General features: G+C 38.2%; 1 protein-coding gene across 3 annotated transcripts in view; it reads left to right on the top strand.

The window, feature by feature from the left end:
• The window catches only part of VAV3 (vav guanine nucleotide exchange factor 3), a 166,209-nt gene extending 152,068 nt beyond the window's left edge, over positions 1-14,141 (top strand). For 2 of the 3 annotated variants that reach the window (XM_040073085.1, XM_040073084.2), the window contains 3 exons: positions 4,373-4,456; positions 9,778-9,929; positions 11,649-14,122. In XM_040073085.1, coding sequence (XP_039929019.1) covers positions 4,373-4,456; positions 9,778-9,929; positions 11,649-11,690 — 278 coding nt within the window. In that variant the 3' untranslated portion in view covers positions 11,691-14,122. Of the gene's footprint in view, positions 1-4,372; positions 4,457-9,777; positions 9,930-11,648 lie in introns of all 3 variants that reach the window. The other variant, XM_040073086.2, reaches the window with a different exon arrangement.
• Positions 14,142-20,663: the final 6,522 nt, after the last annotated feature.

The raw sequence follows: 20,663 nt of genomic DNA, 5'->3' as shown, positions 1-20,663 counted from the left end.
AGATAATAAGAAGAAAAGAAAAATTAATGGGGCTTTTAACAACATGAAGCAGCCCAAAAAATCCAGTCTAGTCTTTGTGATGATGGTGGTGGCTTTGTTACTTTCATTTGCTGTGTTTGTGAGCTTTTGTTTACTTGCTTGCCTCCGTTCCATAAAATTTCTCTAACTTCGGAGGCTTTCTTCCTCTCATAATTAAAGTGAAGATAATTTAGGACAAATGATTGTAAGAAACCAGTGTGTCTCTGGGCATTTAATTTACTGTCTCTACCTCCCAACTCCTTTCCATTTCTGTTCTCTTTCACTGTTTCCCAGGACTTCTGTCAGTTGTCTCCTCTCTGTGCAGTTCATGTCCATCCCTGCTGAATTTCTCTGCCCTGTCCTCTCCAGCTCGTGGTCTCCCTGTGCTTCTCTCTTCCTCTTGCCGTCTCTTGTGCTTTCCTCATCCCTTGCCTCTGCCCGGCCCGGAGGCTTTAATTGTTGAGAGGACACGTCCTGCTTGATTTACTTGGCATTTGAGTTATTATTGACTGTGAGCAGAACCAGATTGTTTGTTTTCTTCTGTTAGGCCAGTTAGAATGTATCTATACTGTCCACAGACTCCTTGCTCTGCAAGAGCTCGATCATTTCCTCCTTTACATACAAGATTTATGGTACATCCTGATTAACTTCAGTCATCGTACAAAAGAAGGCTTCTTTTACAAGATCTTTTAGGCAGTATGTCTCATTAACAAGAGAAATGACTGAGGGATGCTCTCATTTTAGTCAAGGGGATGAGGAAGAGCATCTCTGCTACAGTAACTATCGGCACTTTGATGCTCAAACTGTGCTGGTGGAAACTGCAGGTTTTGTCTTAGACCAAACTGACCTGAAAAGCCTTTCAATTCCCAAACTCCTTATGTAAAATCTAATAGATTTCCATAATTCTGCTGTTTTATCCAGATTGACTCAGAATGACACTTCCTTTAATGGATTGGACAGTAAAATGTGTCCTCATGAGTGTGGTGATTTTCTTGTTTTGTTTTGTTTTAACCAAAATGTCCATGATTAACTGTCTATCCATGGGTCACTCTGCTCAGTTTTTAGGCTGTCTTGTTCATTTTACAGAGCTGATGTAAGAAAAGCCTTACATCTAGGCTGTGTGAGCCCTGCTGGGCAGCTGAATTTAGAGAGAATCTGGGAAACTTTAGGCTGTGGTTTGGTTTAGCAAATAAGTCATGTGGGGCAGCAGTTGGACATGGAGTTTAGTCACAGCTCTCAGTGAGGACCACCACACAGCCCATTTGTTTTTGATCTCTTCCCACATAATCTTAGCGCAAGAAAAATATTTGTTGGAAGGAAGCCAGGCAGAGTAGCTGAAGAGAGACAGAGGCATGTCCCCATAGTTTTTCAATTTTTGCAGCTGCTCAGCACAGAGCTGAAGCTACTGAATACAATGGGTTTTAAGCTGATTTGAAGAAGGATTTGGGTTTAACACAATATTAATATATAGGCATTTTTTAATGAAACCATCTTTTGAAAAGACACCAGCCTTTTTTTCAAAATAGCTGATCTTTAGGATATATAATGAATAAGGGGGAAAAGTATTTCTAAGAAACATTAGTTGAACCACTGCGGACTTTGACAGAGTTTTATGATTTTCTGCTGCCAAGGTCTTTGAGCTGCTGTGAAATTGAATGGCAATATTGAGTTGACTTTACTTCCCAGAAAAAAGAGAGAAAGAAGAATGTTAATTTTTTAAAATTTAATTATTTGTTATGTTTTCTTTTACCCATATGGGAAAAGAAAAACTGATATTTAATTTAACTTGTAATTTCTAAGTTGAATCATAATAAATCACCTTGTAACATCTTAAATTTTCAGGGAATTTGATTCTTGCTTCAGCACCGACTTGATTTTTAGAATAATGTTTTTAGAAAAAAAATCTCTATTTTAGTGGGATAGTTATTTTGTCTTTCCAGATTTTGGCTTCCCACTTGGGTTAGAACTTTGCTTTTCAGGCTCCTTGTCTTGCAGAAGTCACCCATGTTGTTCTCGTATTCATTGTACACGTTTAATGTGGTTGTAAAAGCTGTCAGATATTTACTTTTGTCAATATAGAAAGTCAAGTTAATTGGGAAGATTTTTTGGGAAATGGTATATTCTTTCTTAATTTTTCAGTCTTAGTCTTTTCTAGACACACACAGTATGATCAAGTTTTGTTTTGCTACACAGAAAAATACTAATTCTTACATTAGATCACAGAAACAATCAACCAGTTAATGAAATAAAGGCAAAAAGGGAAGAAAAGTGGACATTACTCAGTGGAGTAGAATAACGGCACTTTATTCTGATTTGCTGATGCAGAGCACAATCATATTGAGAAATTTGAATATTTATGAAATGTAGATTTTAAAGTAACCTAAATCATGAAGCCAAGTCCTACTTGAGTGATATTTTTCTGTTGGTTAACTAGGGGCAGGTGTATTTATTAGCTATAATATCCTACTTAGGATTAAGGCATTAACTGCCTACTAATGCTTACTGCATTAACTCTATAAAGGTATCTGTTAGTAAAGTAAAACAAAACAAGTATCATCCCAACCCTGAGGGAATCAAAAGAGTTCAGTCTTTCTGCTTAGAAGCCAACACCTACACCCTGTCATCAAAACAGATCTGCTATCTGTAAAAATCTAGTAGGAGTCCCATGCCGACATAGGTTTACTTGTCCAGAATTTGACACATAACCCCAAATCTCCAGCTCTATCAGAGAAAAATCGTGATGAAGTCTGCTCAGTTAAGGACCAGCCACCCCCCATACAGCACTAACCTGGGTGTGTTCCTGTGGGCTGCTCTTCCACTCTGCATTGTGCTTCTGGAGAAATAAAGACAGGTATTTTTCTCTGAGGATGCGCACTGCCTTTGAGTCAAGTGGCCCTTGTGGTTTGTGCAGCACAATTCCCCACAGAGCTGTCACCTGGGCTGTCACCTTATACTGTCTCCAGTATAAAGGAGCCCCTCATGCATCCCAGATGGTCCATCCAGTGTTAGAAAGCATCATCATTGTGAAGGATCAGGAGGGAGTTTCCAGAGTGTCCACAGTCTTCTTGTCCTTTGAGACACTAACCTAAAATGCTGTTGGTTTGTCTTGTGGAATTTTTTTTCATTTCTAAACCCAGGCTTTTATGAATGTTAAAATGCAGTATCAGTCCTGTTTATTTTACTTGTGCTTGTAGGTTCCTTGTCACAAATGTATCTATTGTCATGCAGGTAAGATGCACAAAAGGGTACCGTTACCTCCACCGTGGATTCTTGCATAAAATAGTTCTAGTCATCATTCCTGCAAGAACCATTTTGAAGCAAAATTACTGTGTTTCATGTGTGGTCAGAAGAATAAATTCAGAGAAGTAGCTGTAAGTGATAAATATAACCCTGCTACTTTGTGAAGGAAAATTCTTGTTCAGTAATTACAGATATTATTAGCTATAATTTAGAGGCTACATTATCATTTATCCAGTTGAGGTGGATGTACCTTTTCAAATCACAGCTGGGAGCAAAGATCCAAACTTCATTCGACATGCACACTATATGTCTTTATTGCCTCTTCAAAAGAGGGACAAAATGTGACAACGGGTCAATAAACTGTTGATTCACTTGCAGCAATTCTAGTTAATTTAATCTAATTTTTACATTTAAAAGTGCATTGCCCTAGTTTTGTTGACTACAGAGCAAGAGCATCTGTGGCTTTCACCCAGGGAAGCTGCTGTAGGATGATGTGCTGGTTCTGCCTAGGCCAAGCTTAGGCTTTTTTAGCTTGCTCCAGGGGTTTTTTGGAAGTCAGGGAAACTGCAAATATGAGCAGGACTGTTTGGGCCTTGGAGGATGTAGTTTAGCTGTGGAATTCCTATTGATGTTAAAGATTACCAGGGCAGAATGCATACTTTTTTTCCATGCCACGATATGGAGTTGACTCCAGGTCAACTTAGACTATATCCTACAGGCATGTGACTAGTTTTGCTGGGGTCAAGAGGATTTATGTATGCATGAGTTCTTGCTTTTGTAATGGTAGGAAGTGGGACACACAAAGAATTAAGAAAACTTTCGTTAAATCTGAAAATATTTGCAAAGAGGCTGCAGTTACAATTTACTTCTCTGAAACCCTAATGGGTGACTTCTTCCTAGTTTACTCTTTGAAAAAAATGCAATTGTTAAAAATTAAATCATAGACCCAAATTTTCTAGTTATTACGGTCAATTTCCTTGCAGACATCCTTAGTAGGGAACCTTAGTTTCCTTATTATCAATGAGTTATATAGTTAAAAAACTATTATTTAAATCTTATGCCAATATTTCAATGTTCTTTTGCTTTTCTCTTTTTCTCTTTTTTTTCCTCTAAGCCCCTTCTTTGTTCTGTGGGTTTTCTTTTGTAACTCCTCCAGACTACAGCTTTGTTCCCCCTTCCTCCACTCCTTTCTGGTCAGGTACTGCTTTACTGCTTTTATATTTCTTCTAAATTTGCTTCTGTTGTTTCTGTGTGCAGCAAGTGAGGGAAGGGACGAATCTAATACTTCAGCTCTTCTCTGACTCCAAAAACGGAGTCATTACTTGTTATTCTTGGAGTGTAACAAAAATCAAACTATGAAACTTTTGAATTATTACTGCTTATTGCAATAAGCAGTTTGAATAGGTGTTGCAAAGCTCAATAGTTGCAGCAGATGCCATCAGTGACCACTTGAGTGTTAATTTGCTATGCAATTGCCACCTAGAGCTGTATATTTTCAATGTATTTGTTCAAATGCGCAAACATGCAAATCTCACTGCTTGGTGGTAAATAATATATTCGTCCCATCCCTGCAGCAAACCATACTGCAGTAGCATCTTAGAATACAGTAGGTTTTTTTTTTTTGAAGAGAATGCTTTCTTTAAATTCTGCATTAACATTGTTAATTAATTTTGCCCATCTGTTTTCTAAATATTGTTTTTATTTCCATTTAACCATCTCTGGATTTAATAGATGCAATCATTTCAAACTAAGAGGCTGCATAAAAATGCTAAAAGTAGAACCATTGGTAGCCTCAGTGCACCAGTATGGGTATGACTTGCTCTGATCTCTAAGATCTGGTCTGCAGAGAGGTAAACTGCACTGCTGGACAATTCAAGAAGAATTTTGCCAGCAGAAAGGTGAATGCCTTTGAGGAGCGCATGGAAGCAGCTACTGATGTGGAGAATGCAGCATTTGTTCGTGTTACACCGGCCTGCCTTTGTGCACAGGGGTGGAGGACACTGCCTGGGCTGTGCAGAGCAGGACCAGGGCTGGCTTTCGCCCTTGGGAGGGGAGGTGTCCAGCACGCACAAAGGCAGAGGGAGTCATCAGGATCTCAGTGTGTTTTACACCTGCCTCACAGAAGCTGTCCAAATTATTTAGTGCTCTGAGAAGGATTCTTGGGGCTTTCCATAGTTTCCTGAGGGGAAAAGGATGTTGGTGGCAGCTCAGTAGTAGAACGGTTACTGCGCTTAGTGGAGAGCTGAGACCATCTCTGATGACCCCTCTCTTGATTCACCCCATGGTGATGGAGGGATTTCAACCTCCATGTCTTAGACCACCCTTGGATGTTTTTACCCCTCGGTTGTTTCATCCATTTCTTTGCCCTTTCATATAGATATTTTTGGGGCAGATATTTCCTTTCAGTACTCACAACAATGACTGAGAATCCAAGCTAGAAGGTGCCCTTCCAGCTGACACATGCTTTTATAAAGAGACACGTCTGTAGAAAAGATGAGTAGAAATCCATTTTGGATTTTGCCCTGTGGTCATGATGCTGAGCTGGACTCCTTGAAGCACTCACCTGATTTGAAACTACATGAAGGAGTTAAGTTTTAGCTCTTTGCTCAAGGTAAATACTATGAGCTTTTGTCCTTTTGCGCAGGGATAGGAGAGGACATCTTGCATTCAACTGCCCAGTACTTGCCTGTAAATTGTCATTTACATTCTTACTCTTACTGGTATCTGTTCCATGTGAACAAAACTGTGAAGTGGCCTACGGTGATAAAACAGCAATCAAGACTCAGTTACTTTAACCCTATCACACATTCCCTTATATTCCCATGTGTGGTTTAAACAAATTATGACGTTCCTTTTTTTCATATGAAAAACTCCTGTATCAGAAAATTCATTAATAACTATAATGATAGGTATCACAGTATTCCAGTTTAAGTATTTTGTTACACGAGTACAAAATATTAAATGAAAATATTGATCTGCAATGCTTAATTAAGTTTACCTTCCCCTTATATTCTGAGTGCATTGCATCATATGTTTGTAGTAAACCTTCTTTTTAAAAATAGCCCAATAGTTTGCCTACATTAAAAGACCAAATACTTATTTCATGATATTACAAGTATTTTTTTCACAAGCATCTTCAGAGCTGGCTTAGTTCTGCTGGTATGGAAGCTGGTAACACAGGAGAAGGTTAAGCTGACTGCTGAGCGCTGCTGAAGGTGCTGCCTGTGCCTGGATAACAGCACTGAGCTTTGGTGCAACAGTAAATGTACACGGCTTCAAGGAGCATGGAAACTAATGCACAGGAGCAACCCTCAGGGCAATGGCTGCAGATTTATGAGGAGGCCACAGCACAAGGGAGAGAAACAACTACTCACAGGTTTAATAATACTACATTGACCTTCATGGAATTCAAGCATGTGAGCTGGAGCAGCCTGCTGTGATCACAGGGCACCTCTGTTGTTTGCACCCCAAATGCATCACCAGTGGCTCAAACTAATATTAAAATTCATTTGCAGCACATCTATTGCACTGTTAATGTCCAACATATTCCAGTGTAAATCAAAGCTGATTATAGTTCCTGTAGTCATCATCTTCTGTTTGCAGAAGAAAAGGCTGGATTAAGTAAGAGCGTATTTTTCTCATTCACACATGTGCTTTTTGTTCACCTCATTTGGACTTCTTGCTCTATTTCTAGTTAGTTCTCTGATTATCTCCCTTCTGTTACACAAGACTTATTTATTACTGCTTTCTCAATGGCTTTTCTTTTTTAACACTTTCTCTTCCCCATCCCCTCTTTTAATTTCTCATTCATATTCATCCACCTGTTGGGCTCTTTCTTTTTATCAATCTCTGCTGCTAATCCCATTCTCTCTCTGCATTCTTCCTGTAGAATCTGCATTCATCCTCTGACTCAGTGTTCCTTCTCTCTCCATCTGTACAGGTGTCCCTTCCATGTGTTGTCTTCCCTGAAGTTTTATTTATCCTGGGACAGTACTAATTGGGAATTCAGAGCTGATAGTCTCTACTCAAGTTATTTTTGTGACTGTGTCAGCAGAGAGATATGGTTAATATTTTTTTCCAAAATTAGCACTGTCATTTTCCTGTATTCCATCACTCATCTGGCTTCCTTTTATATATTTCCTATCATGAGCTTCACTTTTATTTGAAAATATGGATCTTGGATTCTAAATTAATCTAAATTCTGCTACTTTCTGCCTCAAGACTTTTGAAGATATATGGGTTTGATTTCTCCTGCTTCTTTCTCCTTTTCCTCTCTCTTTGTGACTTGAAAAAGAGTTAAAAGTCCCCCTTTCCCCCAGATGTGCTCCTCTTCCTTCTCCATCGTAATTTTCCTTGTTATTTTCCATCTTTATTATTCCTCTATGCATTTCTTCCCTTCTTAGTCCTTTTCTTCCCCATTTCCCTAAATTTGTTCATCTTTGCTTCCTGTAGTTTTTCCTTGCCCCTTTGTCTTCTTTCTAGAATCTGAGATTATACCCTGCTCCCCAGAATCGCTCCTCGCATCCTGCAATGCTTCTCCAAATCCGCCAGTGATATTGCTGCACACGTGTGAATGGCTACTGACCCTCCAATCAATAACACTCTCTATTTTTTTTCTTTCTCCAAAACAATTACTGCCCATGATGTGCTCCTTCCCTGTAAAATTGATTACTGCAATGCTGATAAGGGCTAGGACACTGCATTCATGTCAGGATGTAAACAAGTAGCATCTACATCTGACTGGCTAAGAGAGGAAAAAAAGCACGTTTGAGCTTTGATGTGCTTAATATATCACCTAGATTTTTGTAACATCAATATAAGCAATAAATTGAGAGGCTGATTCTCTGTTACATGGCATCTTTTATCTAATTTATCAAGTATCTGATAAGGGTACTCTGCATAAAGATTCAGGAGTGTTGGACTAAGCTTTAGTGATGTGACATAAACCAGGGCATTATCTGTTGTCAAAACTGTTTTTTAGGCATTCTATTTCTGTGATATATCTAATAATATTTTAAATGTAGTATTCCTTGGTAGTTGAAAATAAGTTGTTTGTATTTTCTCTTTAAGCTGAAAGTATTTGAACATATAATGATTTTGAGATGTTTAATACTATTATGTATCTATGATCCAGTGGAGTCAGAAGAAAACTTAAACACAAGCAGAACTGAAACTGTTAAGGTTTCTCAGCTCATTAGTTTTGGGTTCCTGATTTAAATTAAAGGCAACTAGATATGAATTCTTAGTGTTACATGGTTGAGGGCATTGCTAAACTAGAACCTTAAAGGATTTCCTAATGAAGATTGGGCATTTCTAAGAAATGTGAAAGGGTTCTGAGGACAGAGATGATTCTATGTACACTACATCAAGTCATCCATCACGATCATATGAATTCTGAAATATTTTCAAAGGAAGCTTGCCTGTGGTCAAGAACTTCTGTTACAGTGATTTACACAGGGAAACAGTATCATTAATGGGAAAAAGCTGAAAAAATGCCTTGGCCAGATAATCCAACTCCAAATGCTGTAGAGTAGTAGATGTTCTTTCTAAAATGCTCAAGTCAAAGGTCTTTTATCTGTTAGGCCATGCCCGCTCTCCTCTCGTTATCCTCACTCAGGAATTGTTGAGGATTTCTTTTGCAAGTTTCAACATTCTACATCAGCATTGGAAACATAATTTCCTATACAACTATTTGGAAAAAAAGGAGTTGGTTTTTGATGTGAGGCTTTTTGCAACTTTGCTTTCTAAAAATTCTTAACAGCATTTTATTGTCTAAAATGTCTGGCTTTACAATGGCAAAATTCTTCTATATTGATGGAACTTAAAACTTTAAAGTGTTAATTTCACTGTACCTTAATTTCATAGAAAAAAATTCATTGGTGATTTACAGAATAAACTCCTGAAAAGAATAGATTTACATCAGTCAATATTAATGCAGATTGTGACAAATGATCCGTGGAAATGTCCTGTAGAAAGTCTGTACCTTTTTGCTCATGCTGATGTTAGCTTCCAGTTTTAAGTGCATTAATATTTAACTTGGGAGTTGTTTTTTGAAAGAACAGCACCTTATTCTGGTTGTTTTGCTTCATTAGAGGTCTAAAGTTAAATCAACTGTAAATGCTAATAATTCTTTTGGAAAGAATTTAGTGACCTGTAAAATATGTTGATGCATATAACTGGCAGCAAGTTTTACTATGCAGCACGAGAATAAAATAATTGCAAATGTATATAGCAATTTCAGGGTGGGGAATATTTTATTAATGGCTCATCTAGTCTGAGTTTCCTTCTAAAAATAAAGAGGACTATTCAAAAAATCACAAAAAAATCCCTTCAACTTTTTACACCATTCACCTACATTTAAATCTTCTTGATCTTTGTAGTGCAGATGCTTTGCATAAAATGAATGCCAGTGCAGGTTGCTGTGGAATCCTTGTTTTATATTTTACAGTAGTTCTATTTACAGTAGTTTGGCAGCCTTCATTTAACCAGCCCTAATAATATCCGTCTGCTTCCTTCCAGTGCTGAGCCCAAAGGTGATAGGCATTGCCATAGCCAGGTATGACTTCTGTGCACGAGACATGCGAGAGCTGTCCTTACTGAAAGGGGACGTTGTCAAAATTTACACCAAGATGAGTGCCAATGGCTGGTGGAGAGGTGAAGTAAATGGAAGGGTAAGACTATTTTTTTTCTTTTCCTGTGTTTCTTTCTGCCTTCACTGACAGTGATTAAAAAAAAAAAAAAAAAAAAGGCGTGTTCCTACAGTGTGTATTTAAATTCACAAGATGGAACATGTTCTCATCTTTGTTTCATAGGAGGGAGGCAGAACTCTTGCCAGGTAGCTTTCCCAGCATCTAAATTATTGGTTATTTAATGTGACCTACCAGGCTGAATATTTGGGCAAGGTTATATGGTGGAAAAATAACCAGGATTAATAACACTGCTACAGTTGACCTTTCTTGAACTGTTTTGCACACAGATATTTGGGGTCAGGTTCCTGGTGCTGTGGAACTCTCTTTAGCACTTTACCACAGAATGATTTCCCACATCTTTCTGGCAGACTACAATGCAATGGAATCAGCCACCTTTTTATAGAAGGCTGCTGCTTTGATCTCTATGAATGTGGCCCAGATGAAGTGACATACTTAGCAGGGATTTTTATGAACTCACTTTACACCTCGCTCTGAAGTAAAGTTTCAGTTTTGACCTATAAAGGTTTCAGTCTTAGTTTACTGCCTTATAATGCAGATTAGTCAGAAGCATTTGAGACTGCTGTTTCCATGTCTAAAGTGCTGAGATGCAGGGTCAAGGAATGAGGTGGAAGAATGTAAATTGTCTGGAAGCTGGAAATGATAGTTGCTAGTGCAGTTGAAGTGAATGCCCAGACTTATTGCTTTATGCAGTTTGGAGAATGTTTTTTATTGTGTACATGAGCTTGGTTATGTTAGAGTTAAATGGTTAAAGCTTATTAAATAGTCGATTAGACTAGAAGAAATAGGGAAGCAGAAGGAGTACCCATTGTGCTGTATACATTTTACATGTGAAGAAAGCTGAACAACTCACTGTAATGCAGTTGCCCTCATTCTAAAGGATGCCCTGTTACATGCTAGCATTCCTTGGTAACTCTCATAGCCTCGACTTGACATTATAAACTCAGCTCCGGAGATATTTTGGCAAGGTAGTCTAAAAATTTCTGCAGCCACCCCATCTAGTCATGCTCTAGGTTTGGTTTTGAGTTCTTCCATAAATGTTATATTGTCTTTAGGTATAAAGAAGTATGAAGAAACCTAAAGCAAATACATAAAAATAAGAAATATATGACACTGCTATCACTGTATGTCTTACATAAACCTTATTTGGCGCATCATTAATTTCAGCATGTAGATAACCTTATAACTTCTGAAGTGTAAGGACACTAGACTCTATCTAATTGTGTCATGTGTAACACCTGTTTTGGTGGCAGTGGAATTCAACTCCATGTAAAGCAATCAAATCAATGTTTCCTTTATAATAGATTTCTCTGGACCTGACTGGAGCCTGTTAAAAGTTTAACTCCTCATTCAAAAAATAGTAGCATCCTGCCTACAGTAAAACTACTTCCACTCTTGGCATTTTTCTGAACTTTTAGACTTTCAATCCGGGCAAATGCATTTTAGATTTTTTGGGGGAGGAAGTGATATATAGAAGGTGTTCATCTCCAAATTGTCATATCTGCAAGTTATTCTTTTCTTAAGGGTACTTACCCTGACTGTGTCAGGTCAGCCAAATTTATCTTTGTAATCTTACTCATACATTTACTGAACAGACCCATCCTTGTTGTGCCTAGCTCAGCCATTAAAAAATCCAACCTGTGTGTCTCATGTATTATTTTGTTCTGCTTTTCCCCTTTCTAGGTGGGCTGGTTTCCATCAACCTATGTTGAAGAGGACGAATGAATTAAAAACTATCCTCTGCTGACCAGCAGTTTCAGGGACTGTAAACATTTATATCTTCAATGTGTTATTGGTCTTGTTAAGTATTTAAACAGCAACATTTTTTCCTGTCTGAATCTTCCAGTCTTAATGTTGGGATTCGTATGGAAGTTTGTGCTGACGGGTTCTTCCCTTACCCAGAGCTGTGCAAGAAGCAAGCTGCCAGTTTGCCATCGCTGGGGATCAGTACAAAGTCCAGCCCTCACCTTCCCAGAAGATCTCTGGAAAACAAAATTCTTTGTTCCTTTTCATTTCACTCCGTACTACACCTTGAGTACTAGCAATGGCTGAATATTTAATGTTTCTCTTCTAGCTAACATGTGTGACGGTCCAAGGGGATGAAGGCTTATTTTTCCTTATCACTGCATACAGAAAACAGATTTCAGTCATTCCAGTGGGCATAAAGTATAGTCAGTAGACTTGTCTTGAGACATCAAACTACTTTACTTGTCAACTTACAAGCCATTTTACACTCACAAAAACATTCTGAAGGAAATATGTAGTAAATATGAGTAGCATTCATGCATATGTGATTACTTAACTGGCTAACTTTGAGGTCTTGCCTAAATCTTCTAACAATCTGTTTAAAGACATTCTAAAAGGGTGTAGTGGTGTGGTATTGCTTTAAAAAAGCCTTCACAAAGTGGAATTGTGTGATCCTTTTATTGTCATCTCGAGCCTTTTTATGTGAGGTTTTTTCATTTAAGCATTGACAATAAAAGTGCAGCTAGGGACAGTCATGGCAGTACGAGTTGAAAGTTTTCAGCAATAACATTAAATAAATATTGCAGACTTATTCTGAAGGAGAAAATACTAATGTAAGGTGATGTTGTTTCTCAATATCCAAGGTGTTTATCTTAACCTCTTGATTGATTTGGATGAACTTCAATTTCACCTCAGTACTGTCTTTTCCTAGTTAGACAGGAGTTTCTATCACCTTTTGTGAATGCAAATGGAGCTTGCAAACTTCTTTCTGCCCTTTTTTGTTGCCTGGGATGTTAATGGCAGTTCAGTGAGGGAGTTATCTTGTTGCAGTGTTCTCAGCATCCCCAATGTGTCTAGGTTAGCCGGCATGAAAGATCAGGCCCTGTTAAGCAGTGTCCACTGCTTGGGGAGGCAGTGTTTAATGTAATTACGAATAGGCAGAAATGTAGTTATAAGCTAAAAGAAATGTGGGTGATGTCTTCAGATGTGCGGTTTTAAATTTTAAGGAATGTCACACCTGGCTTGAAAACTTGAAAGAAAATCAAGCTCTTAAATGAATTTAATTCATCTTGTCCCACATCCCCTCTTTTGTTTTTGCCTGTCCTCTTTTTCTGTAGGCATTTTACAGTTAGTGTGCACTGACACTGCACGATTTAACGCTGCAGTGTTTTCCCAGTCTACAAGAAGCATCATCTCCACTATTTGTCCGCAGAGCAGAATCTGCTAGTACCTATTTGGGTTTCTTTTTGGCTGCCCCCAGGAATCTTTGCTTTTTTATGGCCTTTCCTGGCCATCAAGAAGAATCAAGCACAACACAGAGAATTCACAAAATCCCCTTCATCTCTGCAACTGTGTTACCCATCTGCTACACCTGGCAGGTAGTGCTTTGTGACCAGGGGAAAAAGAGGAGCATCTCATTAGAAACTGGACTTGAGAGATTCAGCCTTGTAGATGAAATTCTGCCAATGCTCTAACTTTTCAAGGATTTACCTCAAAATTATGTAAACTGTGATTGTGTTGAATGCATTACTTGATGGAATAATTGAGAGCATTTGTAAATATGTACATGATGCATAAAGATTTTGTAAATGATGTGTACAGCAGTGTAGACTAGAGTATGCAGTCTTTGATCATGTTTTGCCATGCAGTTTGATTGTCTATTGTGAGCTTAATCCTATATTCCTTAAGTAGGCAAAGATGATTCTTTCCCAGTTTTGCCTGCTTAAGGGGTAGAGGAATAGGCTCTAGGTCTGTGAAGTGTTTAGTGCATTACTGTCATATACTTCCGAGAAGAGGCAGTTAAATTCAGTACAAGTTGAAAAATATGTCAGTCATTTTCAACAGCTTGGGTTTAGAATAATTTTGAGTATTCTCTCCATCCTAAAAAGGTTGTAAAGCTTTTAAGCAATTACTGAGTCCAGTAGAGTCATCCTTTGAGAAGAATGAAAGCCATAGGTAAATTTTACTTTTGTGGCGTAAATCTACATATCGTTGTCTGTGTTTAATGCCCTGTATTGATTGAGTTAATGCTGCATCTTAAACTATGTTTTGAGTACCAAAGACTTCCTAAATATTATGGAGCATCTCTTTCATGTGCTGCTTTTGCCTGTATGGAGTTGGTTTTTGTCATGCAATAATGGAGTTAACAGTACTTTAATTTGTACTATTTTGTAAATATGTTAAATATAATAAACTGGTTAATTTTTTGTTTAATGATGTGCCAAAATGTGTAGTTTGCTACTGTGAAGGTCGTTCTTCATTTGTCTCACCACCTTCTCATTGTGAGAAGTTGATAATGGTTTGTTTTGGTCTCCAAGATTTAAATAATCCTTATTTAGCTGTAAAACTGAGCTGTCAATGTAAGTGGGATAGCATAGCTTTCCTTGAGAACTTTTTATTGTCAGGATAACATGCCTTGTGCCACATTCAGGAAGGTGCTGAGGCCTGTTAAATTTATTATTGTATTTGTAGCTATAGAGAATCAGTCATGTACTATTGATTTTTGTCTGTCAAAGATGATACTTGTATTTTTTTTTGTTTGAAAAGTAGCTGTGCCTAAAAAGTTTAATGTGCAGCTTTTTACAGGAACATCTTTTCCCTTCCACCTCCTTTTTTCTTCCTCTCTCAGATGTGAATTAACATAAAAATTCAGGCTGAGTTGAGCTCAAGTCTGAAAATACAGTCTGTGTGTGATTTCATGGGCTGCTTGCTAACATTTTTGTGATGTAGCCCATTCATGTGTTTTTTTTTACAATGTAACATTCATTATTAATGTGTTTATAAAAATATTTCTGGACAGGTGAATTAATTCAGCAAGGACAGTGGTGATTCAGCTGCAGTGTTGATTTTTTTGTGTCCCTTTCATTTTTCAGTAACAGAGATTTTCTTGCAGAACTGCCCTTCTAACAGATAATTATTAAACCTAATGAGGCATTTACACATCTCTGCAGATGTAAGGCGTAATTTTCCTGTCACCCGTGAACATATCACATAAAGAAGAGTCACACCTAATGTGGGATGCAAAAATGTGTCCCAATTAAATGCTCTGGTTAACAGTATCACACTCGGTCACAGACATTCTCCTTCCCCTTGTATGTGAGAAGAGATGTGTCCTCTGATGGGTGAGAAATTGAGAAAGCGCTGTAATTAGGGCTTAAGAACCACTTGTAGCTGTGTTCTCAATATGTTTTTTCCATTGTAAGGCTCGGAAGCTTGAAAATCTCAGCTTGAAAAGAATCTATATTGACAATGAAAATTATGCCAACCAGGATTCCTTTCCCCTTTGCCTCACCAGGCAAGCTTGAGATGCTCTGTGAAAAAGAAAAAAAGGACAATTCTGGAGGTTTTAGCCATTTATAAAGGTGAGACAGAGGTATATCTAGAAAGAAGTGGTGCAAAATACCCAGCCTTAGAACCAGGTTTTGTTCTGTTGACTTTAATGTTCAGTTCAAAAATACTTTGTTTCTATTAATTCTTGTCTCCTTGCTGATAGCCTTACATTACTATTTTGTCTGACATTCAAGTTGTTCTCTTCAGAGCGCCGCTTATTTCATTTGAATGACACAGGAAGCACTCCCACCTCTCCATCTTCTCGCTGAGCATGGTGTTATATGACCGAGCATTTCTTTGGTTAGTTTGGGTCATCTACTTCTTTGTGTCCTCCAAACTTCTGTTCACGGCGGGTCGTGGTGCAGAGTTAGGGAAAGCCTTGATGACCACCAAGAGCTAAACCCTCAGTGTGTTGTCAGCAGTGTTTCTGCTGCAGGTGCAGAGCAGGAGGCTGGAAGAGCTGATGGCACTCAGCACCATCTGGGGCACACTCGGTGCAGGCACAAGGGGTGCTGCCAGGCAGGGATGCTCTGTGTGTGTGTGTGTGTGTGGTGCTTGCTCCTGTCCCAAGCTGCTGCAAGAAGCAGGAGCCAAGCTGTGAAACGTGCTGTGGGATTTGGGCTCTTCCCTGCATGTCCACTCTGTGGAGGAGGGGTAGTTTTGAGTAATTAAGCTTCCTAAGGCTGTGAGATGAGATGTTAATCATACCCACTTTCTCACAAAATGCTGAAATGTATGATGCATGTTTAATTAGCGAAAAGAAATATAGAAAGGATTAAGCTTCAGAAATTGACTGCAGAAGAGTGATTCATTGCATTATCTTAGCAACTTCCTTTTGAAGAACAAAGAGCCATTTGTTTTTATAGCAAATGAAATTTGGGTTTCTAATTTAGTTTTATAATTCCTGATCTGCTGTAGTGTATTCTGCCCATTCATTATGAGGATCTCTGCTGCTTACATGACTGTGAAGTCAGATTTTATTTAAGAAGCCCTCTGGAATATATAAGTTATTGCTGATTTTTTGGGGTTCCAATTTTCTACCTGATAAATCTGCTTTTTGGAAAATATGTGAGTTCATTTTAAGATGTTGCAATCTGACCTTAAGTAAACTGATAGGTACAAAAAGTGCCAGGTTCTGAGGTGGCTGTTTACCAAGGGCACTCAGGCTGTCAGGCTTGTTTGCTTCTTTCAGAACTGATTTTTTTTGTTTGTTTTTAATATTGTTAGTGTAATATGTGGCTTTGGAAAGAACAGAAATAGAGAAGACCAGAAAACAAGAAGTTAAAAGATACCACACCATTTGGGTTGGAAACAACCTAGTATGTGGTAACTTTTCTAAATGATTGCCCAAAATATGATATGTCTCTTGATAGCATTGGATTGGAAACAGAATTTCTTTCATGTGACTGTGTGAGAAAACATTTATTAATGTGGTCCTAATCAAGGACTCTTGCACTGGGTCCCGGTCGTACCAGATAATTCTCTAAATCTGTTTTCAATTAGTTGTCTTTTTTTCCCAAAGCAATTGAAAGGTCTCCTCAGGGAGATGCAGTATTATTTCTAGGATTATAATTCTTACTTGTGCATAAGGCTAATAGAAATAAGTATAATTGAAGAAACCTTTTCTCTGGTAGTTTTACAATTGATGTCCTTATGGCCTGTAGATGTTAACAATGTGGAATGTGCCAGGAGACCCCCACCCTACTCAGTTACCTGGGTATGTACAAAGATCTTTTCTACTTCTTCTCCCTTCCCTGTTACAAAGTTCAACTGAGGTGTGGTACAAATCCCACAAGAATTTACACCACTTGTATGGGGAGAAGAAAAATACAGGCAGATCATAAAAGCAGGCGTGCCTGAGATTTGGTTTTGTAGCATTAATTTTTATTGTTCGGGAAAGGGCAAAATGGGGCGTTTTTTAGCTTTTGTATCAACTGCTCTATTCCCAAGAACAATCCCAAGTAGATGATGCAATAGCAGTTTGATACTTGATTTTGAAAAGAGAGATTTGAATTTGCAGTTGTGTTTTAATGTAAGCATGTGCATTGGATCAGGTAAAGATGGAATTCGATGATTAAGAGGCAAGTTGATCTCCAAATCAGTATGGTAGGTTCTGGAAAATCAAACTATAGAAATCTAAACAAAGTCTAGATTTAGCTTTTAAGTCGTTGCCTTAGGGGAACATAAATTTTTTGTAAATTCTCCTGAATATGGGAATGCAGGTTTAGTTTTTCTGTTACCAGAACTTGATTACAGCTCCTCACATTTATACAGTAAGACCAGATGCACAAAATCCTTGTTGTATCTTCTGGGACATGCTAGTAAACATTTTCTTTTATGTATATCTATAGGTGTACAAAAGATTGCTACAGAAAATATTTGATCACATTTTATTCTTTTATGTGCTACACTGAAGAGCCACATGGCTTTAGAAGAGCAAGTTTCCTAAAGCAATGGTTCCCAGTGTGCACATTCTTCCCTTTCAAGTCACTGATGGTCTCAGTGTGTCTCTAGGGAGTTAAGGTATCGTGCTCAGGGATGTTCTTTTCAAATGTTCCCTTCCCCTCCCCCAAAAATTCTTGACAAATTCTACTTCTTGGCTGTGTCTAGAATATATTTAAAATACTTTGAGGTGATATCATGCAAGCATGGGCTGTGAGTGGGCTGGAGGACTGGTTCACCCAGATACTGATGAACTGGTAGCTTAGGCTATGCAATTACATATCCATGAAGTTTTATTTACAGGTGAGAAGAATTGTCTGTACCAGTTAAGACTGGGCAACTTGTGGCTTAGCAAAAGTACTGCTGAAAAGGGTAAAAGTGAACCATGGACAGAGCAGAAGATGACAGGATCTTACTGTGAAGAAGGTAAATATTGGTCTTGATGCCTAGTAATGGGAACATCATCTCTAAAATGGGAGGTCATAATTTAGTAAATTTTTGGTAAGGCTCCAGCTTAAGCTTTGTCCAGCTTTGGCCACTAAGCCCTGTGTAGGATACAGTCTCACTGAAAATATTCCTCAAGAGACTTAACAAATGTGAAGAAACTGGAATTGTCTGAATGGAAGTATAGAACAGGCTAAGGGGAGTGTGGCAATAGCATCCAAATAAGTAGAAGGTTATACATAACTTAAGAGACTGAACTCTTAGTTCAGTCCTAGTCAGTTCAGTTAATTACTTCAACTCCTAGTCAGTGTAAACAGTAACAGAAAAAAACAACCTTGAACTGAAAAAAGGGGATTCAGTTTTTAGGGAAGTTTTCTGAATAACAAGCTACATAGACATCAAATGGTCTGGGCAAGTTGTGGTACCTCCAGCCCTGGAGGTGTTTCAGATGTGGTTAGCCAAACGTCAGGGGTAGTTTATGTGGAGTTAGAGATGCCCGAGATACACATCATGTGTTCTGTGGAGCTCCTACTGTTCCACCTGCCTTGCAGCTGTGCAGTGCTTCAGTCAGCTGCTGATGTTTACCAAAATCTCATAGAATCTTGTATCAATGTGTAGAGGAAAAGGTAAATGAAAGGTAATAAGGTGAACATCCATAGCTAGCAGGCTGCTAAATATATAGAGTTTGAACGTTTATGAATTAAAACAGTTTCTTCAGGAGATGCAATGGGCTCATATTTAGCTCATAGTGTAAAAATGTTGTAAAACCGCAGTCTTTAAGACTTGCTTCACAGTGGGAGGCATGAGCTAAAAAGCATTATGGCAGTTCACAAGTTTATTTTTGATAGAACATGCTGTTGCTGCAATATGTAGGTTTGTCAAAATCAAAACTTTTCTTAAATATGTATTGATTTCAGGGAAAGTTAACAAGAAAGGCAGCTCAGGTACCATGTCTTTCTGCTTGGTTCTGAACTTAAAGAAAATGGCCGATGTGAGAAAGAAATGACTTTGCTTCAAGCATCCTTCCCTCAAATCATCAGAGACTACATTTTTACAAAACAAGCCCAGTTCATTCAGTTCTCAGGCAGAATTTGCAAAAGTACTGTCATATTAAAATTTGTCCAAAAAACAGAGCGCGACAAACAAGCCATTAGCTTGACTGTACTCTTTTTTGAAGTCAAATGGTTGAACACCAGTGCTAAGATTAATTCTGCTTGGTGTCTGAAAGCATCCTTTCCTTGTTTGACCATTTCTAGATAAATAGTAGTGTTAGCTCTTGGCGTGGCATCCTTTTTCTCTGTTCTAAAGATGTATAAGGAGATGCAGTGACATCTTACATGCAGCTGAATTCGTCTCAGTTGTAAGATTGGCTTGAGTATTTTGTAGTTAACAGTAAAATAAATCAACAAGCCGTAGTCTAAATGAAATGCATCTAATAAAACCTAGCTATTTTCTCTTTCTGGCTCTTCATAATGAATGCACTGTGAAGAGAAGTTTTATTTGAATGTCACTGCATGAGCAGTTCTAATTACTAATAGAATTCATCAAACAATCTAGTAGTGTAGTGACATTAAGTAATAATTAATAAACTGTGTGATATGTGGGTGCATGAAGTGACAATGATTAACCTGTGGCCTAACAGGATGTGCTTGGAAAACAAGTGGCATATGAGATGACACTTTGTTCTCCGTTTCATTGCCCGCTGCCACTCACAAAATGAACCTGGATTCAAAATCGAGACTGTTGATGTGGCTGGTGTTTGGAGCATGTACACGTTTCACTTACACTTCAGCCTGGGTGTGACATGGCTGCTTATTTTGGAGCTGATATTTATTAATGGGTCCATGTGTGGCTCCACCTTACCTTCAAAGAGTGGACAAAATATCAGGAATTGCTCCACTGATACATGAATTTTTTAATAAATTGTAAAACCTGTGTTATCTAGATGCTTAAGTTGCAGCTATATCTGCGTGATATGAGGATGTGACATAACGCATTCAACTGTGCACATGGAATATTCTTTAGCCAGGGTTGAGAATCTCGCTGCTTCTAGGAGAAGGAATTGGTAGGAAAAATCAAATATTTCATTGGTACAGCCAGTACACTTCCAAAGAACATACAGATTTTTCCATTTTCCAGATGAACAGTCAGTTTTTTTTCCAGAGATAGCTGTTTCTGGCAAATCCTTTGTCTTTTATTCTCATTTGTGACTTTCTTCTCTGCCTGTGTAGTGTTTCTGTGGTTCCTTATGCTCTTTTGTATCCTTTGTTCCTCCCCCCTCTTGTCTAATGACATCAACAAAAGAACGCTTCAGTCAATTCCTCATCCCTGTTTTAGGAAGCAATACCAAGAGGCCTTTTTCCAGCATGTGTTAAGTTTTCAAAAAGAGTACTTTGCCTTGGGCAATGGTTTCTTATTATACTTACCAGTGCAAGAAACATGTAACTTTGATTTCCCCACATAGTCAGTATGAAAAATGCTTAGTAGAGTATTAACTTCAACTTGTTGAAGTATACA

The sequence above is a fragment of the Hirundo rustica genome, chromosome 9, assembly GCF_015227805.2.
Source record: "Hirundo rustica isolate bHirRus1 chromosome 9, bHirRus1.pri.v3, whole genome shotgun sequence".
NCBI classification, from domain to species: domain Eukaryota; kingdom Metazoa; phylum Chordata; class Aves; order Passeriformes; family Hirundinidae; genus Hirundo; species Hirundo rustica.
Note: the sequence above shows the minus strand (reverse complement) of the source record. Positions and strands in the feature narration are given on the sequence as shown.